Source organism: Agelaius tricolor, unplaced genomic scaffold (genome assembly GCF_023055355.1).
Source record: "Agelaius tricolor isolate 1412-34295 unplaced genomic scaffold, bAgeTri1.0.p SCAF_7, whole genome shotgun sequence".
NCBI classification, from domain to species: Eukaryota; Metazoa; Chordata; class Aves; order Passeriformes; family Icteridae; genus Agelaius; species Agelaius tricolor.
In genome coordinates this window covers 30,121,018-30,131,913 of record NW_027269267.1, presented here as the reverse complement: position 1 = coordinate 30,131,913, position 10,896 = coordinate 30,121,018, and the positions used below count along the sequence as shown (strand labels likewise).

The window sequence follows — 10,896 nt, the reverse complement described above, 5'->3', positions numbered from 1 at the left end:
TACAGCTGCGCAGCCCCGTTCATCCCGGCAGGTGCTGGGGGGCAGGAGCTGGTGCCGGGGTCCCCGCTCAGGCCGCAGCGCCAGGCGGCGGCTGGGACCCGGGACACAGGGGCAGGCGGCGGCTGGGACTCGGGACACAGGGGCAGGGTTCCCCCCGGGCGCTGCCCCGCCTGCGGCCGGCCGGACCCGGGGGCGGCGGGGGCGACTGCGGCGGGGCCGCCGCGCAGCTTGGCCCCGCGGGGGCGGCCCGGGGGCGGCCCGGGGGAAGCGGAGCGCCGCGGGCGGCTGGAGGCGCCGGCCGGGACTCGCCCAGTCACCGGGGAGGAGGCGGGGCCGCGGCGGCGGCAGGTGCCCGCGGCGCGGGGATGGTGGCGGCGGCCGGCGCGGGGCTCTAGGGCAGCGCAGCGGGGACGCCATGGGCGGCCGCGGCCCCCCGCGCCCCGCCGCGCCTCTGCTGCCGCTGCCCGCGCTGCTGCCCGTGCTGGCCGCGCTGGCGGCCGGCGCCGCGGAGGCGCGGGCCACCTCGGAGGGGCAGCTGCCCGGCGCCGCGGCGATGGGCACCGGCACCCCTCCGAGCCCCAGCGGCACCGCTTTCGAGGAGACGCGGCTCCACGTCTTCACCCTGGACTACCCCCACGTGCAAATCCCCTTCGAGATCACCCTCTGGATCCTGCTGGCCTCCCTCGCCAAGATCGGTGAGCGGGGCCGTGGGCGAGCCTCCCTCCGTGCCGGTGCCTGGCCGGGCCGGCGCGCAGAGCCGCGCTGGGGCGGTCCGTGCCCGGCGCGGGGGGCGCGGGGCGCACGGAGGGGGCCGATGCTCCTCCGCGGAGCGGGATGCTCGGGCGGGATTTGGCCGGAAGAAGTCGGGGTCCTTTCAGTTAGGACAGGTGCGGAGAAGAAAAGAGACGGGTAAACCCGGCACTACGAGGACCGTAAACCCCGGAGTTCACCCGGTGCATGACTGACTTTTTCTTGATCGCTCTGCTGTCATTTGAGTACGGTCTTCTTTTTCTTAAAATAACGCCGGGTATAATGACAGTCTCAAAGCAGAAAAACGGATCGATGAAAAGCAAATATTTATGAGGGTAGAGTATGCCTCCTCCTTACTCTGCTTTTCCACCATTCACTTAAGTCCCGAGAAAAATATAAAAGACAGCACTGTAAGAGTAAGGAAGGCCACCTCTTCCCTCATGTGGAAAACATTTGCATTGCATAGTTTCACTGAGTTTTGTGCAGCTTATATGTCATATTTTTAGTTAGCTTCTATGTCCCAAACAGATAAATGAGTAAAGACTGTCAGGTGATGGTATGCTAGATAGCTATTTAAAATCCAGTAAGTCTCTATGAATTGTGAACTTTGTATCTTCTTACCTAGAAGATAATGTAAGGAGTAAAGTTCTGGGAACAAAATAAGTAAGTTTATCCACACTACAGTTTCATTCAGAACTCTGACTTTGCAGCACAGATTATCATAAAAAACACCATCATGCTTATTCTAATGAAACATTTTTATCGAAGTTAAAACTTTTAACCTCTGCTTGTGACATTTAAATAGACTGTGTCACAATTTGGTTAGTGATCGGTTAATTAGGATTCTGATAAAACAAAAATTTGTACTCACGTCCTGCCATGTCTAACATTGTATCTGGGGGCCTGATCCTTGACCCAAGTAACCTGCTCTGCTACCATAACTTGCTGCAGAAATAATGTGTTGCAGCCATTAAGTGGGCATGCATCCTGATGCATGTGTCTTAATGCCTTAAAGGTGCATGCTTAGACTTAAGTATGTGTGTTCAAATATGATACACTCAAATATACTGTAAACTTTAATAACCAGGAAATAGGGAGTTTGGTAGAGAATTTAGCCTGTTGAGTACTGGAAATTGCTCTGGCTTCTGAGTTTAGATAAAGTGAAAACTCTTGTGTAAGCTAAAAATATTGAAAAAGTTTCTGTTTTATTAAAGGTTTTTATTGAAATGAAAGCCATTTCAAACATGTAAATACACACACAGACACAATAATATATAGTTTCTGTAAAGCTATACATTCTGACTGTCATGGTATTTTGCTATGCATAGGCATCTAAAAAGCTAAAAAAGAAAAAGTTGCCTGACTGCTTTAATTTTGCAGTCTGGTTCTGGTAAGTAAGCAAGCAAACATCACAGGTGAAGAAAAACATGTATAATTTTAAAATCCTTTCAGTTACACCATGTGAAAGCAAGTGTGGCTAATCTAGGGCATGCTGTTGTCAGTGCATGTGCGCAGAGCAATGAGGGCCAGATCCAGGAGTGGCCCTAGGTGTGGCAGTGCTCAGCTTCACCACACCTATCTGCAGGCACCCTGACTCCAGGACTGGAATTAGGAACATCCAGTTCTTGCTCCTGGAGCTCTGTCTGTGCTTCCTTATCCAGTGAGTGCATCAGGTAAACCTTCCCAGGTCAGGCTCCCATCGCTCCTCAGTCACATTCCACATCAAATTTTCACTGGTTTATGCCTTCTTTTCTATTGAAGGTAGCCCAGATCGGCAGTCTTGAACCACCAATGGTGCTCTGCCATGTCCTACTGGTTACTAGGAATGAGCCGTGTGTCTCGGTTCAAAAGGATGGAGATGGGTTTCCCAGCCCCTCTCACTGCCTGTGGCCCTAAGAGGGGCCCTCTGAGAGGGGAGGCTCTCTGAAGCATTCCTCTCCTGATCATTTCCTGCTGGGCAGCAGGGGCATCTTGCCCCTGCCATGCCAGGCAGCGCGAGATCCACCTTGAACTCCCGCACTGCCCAGGAAACTTCGGTGCTTAATCTGGCATCACAAATTCCTTTCTGGGGCTAGGCACTGAATGCTTACACTTGGCACTGCCGAGTATCAAACCTTTATGAACAGATCCCTAAGGTCTTTTCAGCTGTGAGGAGCTCAGAAGATAGGGTCCTGTGTAACAACAGCTCTCTCAGTGTGTGAAAGATCCCAAAGAATACTCAACTGCAGCACCCGGTATAAATCTTTTAACAAATGTGTTTTCACAGAAGTGCAGTTTCACCAGAGCTGAAATGTTCCAGAATTTGCTAATTTTTGTAGGGAATTTACCTGAAAGGTTTGTCTGATCCTGCTGTGATCATGTCACTGTAAGCTTGGTTTAGAGGGAGCAAGAAAGACAGCATAAGAAAGGAAAGACTGAAGTTGTCAAGCAGAACTTGAACATTTTGACAAGGTACATTTTCACAAGGATATTAGGAATATAGTGCTTTTTATTCCCGTATAGGACATGAGCACGATTTGAAATCTAATAAATTATCTTGAATAGAATTATTTTATGACTACCTCTACTTATTTCTTGTTTTGTGTGTTGATACCAGAGGTGTTTTACTCACATGCTGATGGACTCCATGAGTGTATTAGCATGGGACCATTGCACCTGAATATGCTAGAGTCTCTTAGCAGTGAGAGTATTCTACCTGATCCCCAGTTTTGCTTAATTTTTATGCTATTAAACCTACAAAATATTGTGTAACCGATCCACATTCCCGTTATTTCTATGCTTAATCACAAATGCACAATGAGAAGTGTTTCTTCTGGCAACTGAGCTGATACCCTTCCAAACCTGCTCTCCTGAAAGAAGGTTTATGTTGTTCAGAGGTACTTATCTCAGTGGCATTTTCAGTATCAGAAAGCACTAGAATTCACCCCAAAAAAAGAAGGAAACTGAGATTCTAAGGTCTTTTATCTTGAAACATACTGAACTTGACTTTAGATAAGTATCCTACTGTCATTTTTACTATGATATATGGAGGATGCTTACTCAATAAACATCTTCCATGCTGTTGAAGCTGGTCACTGCATAACCTGAAGTCCAAGGACAGGGTCAGAGGAGGAGAAAGGAGCTGTAGTCTTGCATTCAGCATGAAAGTCTGAGTATTCCTGCACTGCAGGGGATCTGCTCACAGGGTGATCCTGACCCTGTGGCTGTGAATCCATCAGAGCAGGGAAGATGTCCCTCATTGGGCAGAGAATCTCCTACTGACTTGACATGCACTGGACTCTAACTCCTAGCTCCCTGCCTTCAAATCAGGAACCACAGCCTGTCCCTAATCACCCTTGAATACTTTTCATGTAGGCCGAAAGTCTTCCAGGAGTTTTGATGCTGTTTATGTTAGTAAAAAGCATATTTAACTTAGTGGGAGGCTTTCTGTTATCTTTAAGAATGAGGTGGAATCCCAAATCTCTGAGAGGCCATGAACTTTTCAGCGTAATTTGTAAAGAAGGAAAGAAAATATTTTAATTTTTTTTAATTCACAGTAGACATTTCACTGCCCTTGTATTACAACTGGTTGGTATTTTTTTGTTTTTGTCAAAAGCTGCATTTACAAAATTTCCCTTCTCTTGAATTTTTATTGAGGAAATGATTTAAAATTTACTTTTGAAGGGTTTAAAAAAACTTTTGGCAAAACCTGCTTACTCAGGGGAAACTTCCTTACCATTGTATTGGAATTGTATTTCTGCCACTGCAAGATGAATTACAAAATGTTTATATGTAAGTGGCTGAAAGGTTAGGAGTCAAGTCTCCAACTGCAAATTCTTGATTTTTCCAGGATCATTACCTGTTCTGCCAATATAGGACATTAGTGATTCTGGTTTTGAAGAATGGCAATGAATTTGGCAGTCCTTCTAATGAGTCACATAGGCTGTGTTTCTAGTTATTTAAAGCAGTCTGTGTTCATTTAAAAAGGAAAAAAAAATGCAGCTTGAGCTACTTGCTTTTAAAAATAGCTTTAATAGTTACAGAATATATAAGTAAAAAGTTCACAGATTAAAACAACTTTACTCATGCTCCTTCTTAACCATGTGTTTTTCCTAATTTGTTATATTATAAGTTCAGGCTTTCTTTTAACGGGAAAAAAAATCCTTGGTGAAAGGAGAGTTAACAAAATAGGTGTTACAAGATACATAACCCTGAAACTGGGAAACTGGATGTAAACCAAGATTGCAGAAATTTACACTGTTTTGACTACAGGTGTGATTTTTACTGAAATAGTTTTACTGAAATAGACGCCCGTTATTACCACACCCAGTGTTTCCATGCAGCTCTCATTTAAAATAATTTAAATGCTTTTTAGTTAGGCAGGGATTGTGGGATCTTGTGGGTGTGGATCAATTTCTATATAATTATGTGGGCCAAATATAGATAAGGAGGAGTCTGGAAAAGATTGGCATCACTGGGACCTGGAATGTGACCTTGGAGCATAAGGTTGATCATTCCATTAGATTGGCCAGAGTAAGTTCCTTCAAAGCTTTTCCCATTCCTTACCAGAATTATCCTTAAAACAGCCAACTTCTATAAGTGATTAGAATCTTTAAATCAAAACAGCACGGCTTTGAGAGTTTTAGAAGGCTAAGTAACATTCAACCACTAAGTCCTCATTCAGAATCTTTTAAAATTAATTTCTTCAGTACTTTGCACAGATTTTTATGAGAGAATCCTGACTCTGCTACAATTCATATGATAGAGAAGAATGAACATAATAATACAGGCCACAATTTATTGTCACTTTATGGAAAATATGTTGACTTTTGTGAAATTAATTTGGAGGGTCCACTAAAAATAATAATTGTATTTGTAAATGCTTCATTCTGGTTGTGGGGGAAGTGATCATGGGTAACTGGGTGGAAGTCATGTGCTAGTTCCCCTCACTAGCTTTGACACTAAAAGTAAAAATGAAATTAAAGTGCTCTTTAAACTCCTTTGTGAAGCTGTCCAGAGAGGAAGCAGTGGCTAGTGTGATTTTTTTTTCTCTATCTAGATGTAATTTACCCTAGAGAAGTGTTTGGACTGTGTTTCTGGAGGATTCCACACTTTTAAAAAACCCCACAGTTTCACAGAGAGTACCCTTGCACACAGCTGATAAGTGGAGTGTCTAGCTATCAATGTCCACCAAATCAATTGAATTAACTATGCTAGCCAATATATTTGCTTTGACCCATTGTGGATGTCCAGTTCAGTCTTTGCAATTAAAATGAAATTGCCCTGCAATCGCTGTTTGTTTAGCATAGAAATGACAATAACAGAATCCAGAATAATCAGATGGATTCTGTACAAGTAACCATTTCCCTTTCTTGTGTTTGAATTTCCTTTGAAGGCTTTCATCTCTATCACAAGTTGCCCTCAATAGTACCTGAAAGCTGTCTCCTTATCCTGGTTGGATTGCTTCTTGGTGGGATTATTTTTGGAGCAGAGGAGAAGTCCCCACCTGTAATGAACAGTGATGTGTTTTTCTTGTATCTGTTACCACCTATTGTACTTGACGCTGGATATTTTATGCCAACTCGTCTGTTCTTTGAGAACTTTGGTACCATATTCTGGTATGCTGTGGTGGGCACGCTCTGGAATGCCATCGGCATTGGAATTTCCCTCTATGGAATTTGCCAGATCAGTGCATTTGGTTTGACTGACATCACTTTGCTGCAGAATTTGCTCTTTGGCAGCCTCATTTCAGCTGTGGATCCTGTGGCGGTGCTGGCCGTCTTTGAAAATATCCACGTCAACGAGCAGCTTTATATCCTGGTGTTTGGAGAGTCTTTGCTGAATGATGCTATAACTGTGGTAAGTTACTTGATAAGTGATTAATTGATAAAAATGATGAATGATTGTTTACATGCCACTCTGTTGTATCTCCTCGTATCTGGTTACTATAATTTGCTACTAGATTGGAAGTCAAGGAGTGCTATTGTGTCTAATTCTTTAAACTTTAGATTTAGAAATCACAGTAGTCTTACTACTTGAGAATAATGGTAGCATATTTACTGTAGGGATTTTACTACTGATCACTCTAGTTTTAGTATATTTGCAATTCTATTACTTCTGTAATCTGAAACTGTAGATTTTCCTCACCTGCAGAAATGTTGTTGGACAGGAAAGGGAAAGGGCCTGGTGTGGGGTGTCACAGCATGTTAATGGGAAGGATGGCAAATCATGGAGATGGCACAGGACCTTGCTGAGGTTAACTACTTGCATATGCCCATCCACTTGGAACTGCCCTGAAACCAATACCTGTATCCCAGGCTACAGATGAGATAAGACAGCCACCTGGAGGCAATAATTTCTAATCATTAACTAGCTGAATTGGGGTTGTGGTGCTGACCTGAGGACAGCAATCTGCAAATTCCATTATCCCCCCCTCAGTGTCCCTCATTTGTACCTGATGATACTGTCTGGGGCATTACTCCCATTTATTCATGCCTTGAAGTCCTGCCCATGCCAGACATATCCTAGCATGCTTTCTGTTTTCTGAGACATAGAAGTACAGTTTTTCATATGCTGGAAGGATCAGAAAGATTTATGAATTGGGTCTGCACTTTCCTGTTTCCGTCCCTGGCTTCTTATTCCAGTCCCATTCTATGCAAAATTGTCCTGTTTTCCCCTTCTCTTCGACTTTGCCTTCCCTGTTTTTCCCTTTTCATAGACTTTCCCTCACCTGCTTAACACATGTATATGTCATAATTTATTTTGAGCCTTCGTATTGATAAATTCTTGTGTGTCTGTGGGAATACTATATTATTTCTTCACTTAGACTGCATGCTTTATCTGAATCTGTTGCTATCCAGTCAGCTGAATCACATCTCCTCTTACAGGCTTGCCTTAAAACCTAATTTTTCTCATTAGCTTACAGTTGGAACTGCCTGCCAATGCTAAACTGGTACTTTAAGCCAGTCCTGTAAATAAATAGGTGCACATACTGAGTTTCAAAAGGCTTAGCAGTTCAGCCATGACTGGGACTGTCTCTAGTCACTCTAATGGCCACTTGTGCAATGGATGTCTATTCATATAATTTTTTTTTTTTGGGGGGGGAAAGAATCTGGTTATTTAAAACTTGTTGTTTGGTGGATTTTTCCAAGCAAAATCACTTTTTTCAATGAAAGTCAGCCACTGAGGCAGCACTTAATACAGCATGATTTGCTAGGAAAACTCTGCATCCTGATCACTGGCATATTCATATGTGCTATTTCCCAAAGGCAAATTTCTCTAAACCACCATTTTTATAGGCCTGGCATGGCAATGTATTGTGTAAATTTTCTGTAGGCATCATTATTGTCTTTGGAGGTTTCCTTATGGCCTGCCTCCCCAGATGCCCTAACAGAAGGAAGATAATCTGAGGAGTCTGTAGGGACAGTGCAGTAATGCACTGGCCTTGCATATATTTATGAAGGAGTGAAAGGAATGTGGAGTACCTTTGGTCTTACTTCCTATCACGCAAAGGTAGCACTTGGAGAGAGATCAAGTTGTTTCCACATGCACAGAAATGTCTGCTAATGGTTCCTTGTTATGTTTTTGCACACCTGCAATCATGTGATTATACCTAAAATGTGACCCAGGCTGTCACACAGACTCCTGGGGCTGTCCTTACAGGACCTTACCTTCCCTGCCCAAGCAGATGCTGCTGGAGCAGCCCGTGCCAGGCTACTCAGCCCTGGGCTTGGAGGAGGTGGTGCTTTGTACTCTCCCTTCCTCTGTCCCTGTTTTATGGGGAGCTGACAAGATCAGCAACCAGCAGAACTCAGAACTTGTCAGCTTTCATCTTCTGGAGCCCTTGAGTCCCACCTGCCCTGGCAGGGGCCTGCAGTGGGATGTGGGGATGAGGTAGGAAGGGAGTTGAATGCAGGTTGGCCATCCATGGAACCTGCTTAAAAAAAACAGGGGCTATGCAGATAGGCAGTGCAAAACACAATTGCTTTATTAAATGTGCTTTTATTAGAACAGCAGTGTCATCTATGCTTTCCTTTCCAGAGAACGTGCTCCCACACCTTCATTTTGTATACAAAGAAAGGTGTGTTTTCTCAGGAGTTATGAGTTCTGCTGCATTTTTCAGGTTGTCTTCCATGCCTAATAGTTTTTGCAATATGTCTGTCAAAAACATTTGAATGTTTTTTTCCCCCACTGGTGGAATTTTGGAACTTGAATTTGATAGAGGACATTGTTTGACAATTGGATTCTTGATCAGAGTTGGTGCTTTACCAAGAAACTGAGTCAGACATAACAAGCAAGGTGATAATAAATCATAAGATCGCAGCTGAGTGTTAGAAGTTCAAACTCCAATTCTGGGCTTAAAATCAGAAAGGAGCCAGTGTCATTATAATAATATTATTCCCATGTTAGAAAACATTACAGCAGTACTTTGTACTCTGCATCTGCTGACAACATTATTTTAGAGTGCTCTAAAGTAATTTTAGAATTAAAAACTTAATAACTGAGAACTGATGAAAATAAGCAATTAGTGTTTCAGAGATACTCTGAGACAAGATTAAATAGTGGTCAGTGACTAATATTGCTTGGTGTGACCTTCAGTGAGTTCAGATGAAGGCTATTGAGTAAATGAAAATCTTGAACTTCAAAAAATCCCTCTGTTATCACATGAGATACATTAAAAATGTGACCAGAGTTGGTGTTTGGTGCACCTGGAAGTTTAGAGAAAGCTCAGTAAAACTGAACTGCTGTAGAGTAAAGGAAAGTGAACCTTATTTTGATCTCATTTGCAATAGTGTAAATAAAAAACAATGAGGTTAAAATCCTGTTCATGACATTCCATAGTTGTAGCTGCTGCTTTAACCATGGCTGAGGTACAAAAGAGAAAATGGCTTTTCTTCTTTCAAATAATTTATGGCATTAAACTCGAGATTTATGAGGATGTCTCCATGTGGAGCAGCAGGCTCCATTTTATTTGCAGGGTGAATACTTTGCTGGGAAGTGACGTTATGGAAAGGCTTGGACAGATCAGAATTCTCTGCTTCTTTACAAGAACCTTGTAAAGAACCTTTAGAAACTAGCCTTGTATATATTTATATAGTTACTTTTTAAAACATAAAAAATACTATTTAAAATGCCAATTAAATAAAATAATCAGCTTCCCTAATATGTACCAAGAGAGTATTTTGCCAGGTCAGATTCTGTAGGTGTCTTAGAGAAACACACAACTCTGAGATCATCCCAAATTTCAACAAGTGACTCAAGGGAACTCTTTGCACACATCACAAGTCAACATTATTCTTCAGACTGTGATTAATGGAGTCCTGGGAGTGTGTGGAATGAGAGGTCCTTGTAAAGTGACCAGCAAAGATACTCCTACTGTCAGTAGGTTTAATTCTGGTATACTTCTCTCCATGCAAATCCATAAGGTCTACAAATCAAAACAGATGGAAAAACTGTGGAGCCTATGACATTGCTTTCCTTCCTGCACAGTACATAGTAACAAGGAATGGGGAAAAAAGGCTGGGAGTCTGCCTCAGAGCAGCAAGGGGTTTGTGCAGATGAAAAAGGACGCTTCTCCCAAGTGGACTCATCCTGAGAGCATCATTGTTATCTAATAAATAGTTCATGATCCTGCTCTTATTGTATTTGCTTCTTTGTAATGAAAATTACTGGTGACCATTCTAGGTTTGATTTAACCTTCTATTTTCATGCTTGCTCTGGAATATCTTTTTTCTGTTTGATTTCTTTCCTTTCACTTAGCCCAAATGACCCATAATAAGCCATGTCTTTGCATTAAACTTTCAGTTCTGTAAGACTTAGCCAGTTTTGACTAGGAAGGGCTGAACAGCTTATGTTCTGTCCTGTGAGAGAGAACAAGAGTGCAAACATGAAAAATCCTTGCACAGCCACTACTCAAACAACTACTTTGTTGGCACAATGCAAGTACTGATAAAACATTGTGATCTCAAATAGCATTCCTGATAGAGAAACCTGTTTGGTGTACTAAGAAGTCTAGAAAGAAAGCAGAGATTTAACTCCTGCAAGCTGTCTAAGATGACTGGTCTTCACTGGTTTAGTCTGTGAACCCACTGTGGTAGGAGCAGGTGGCTGTGACCAAAGTTAGCTCTGTACAAGAGGACAGTGTAGCCACCCTGGTACTGCAGGGCT

The 10,896-nt window shown here is 43.0% G+C and overlaps 1 protein-coding gene across 1 annotated transcript in view; it reads left to right on the top strand.

The window, feature by feature from the left end:
- The first annotated feature begins 335 nt into the window (after positions 1–335).
- The window catches only part of SLC9A2 (solute carrier family 9 member A2), a 34,038-nt gene continuing 23,477 nt past the window's right edge, over positions 336–10,896 (top strand). The window contains exons 1-2 of the mRNA XM_071430773.1: positions 336–695; positions 6,125–6,588. Coding sequence (XP_071286874.1) covers positions 416–695; positions 6,125–6,588 — 744 coding nt within the window. The 5' untranslated portion in view covers positions 336–415. The remainder of the gene's footprint in view (positions 696–6,124; positions 6,589–10,896) is intronic.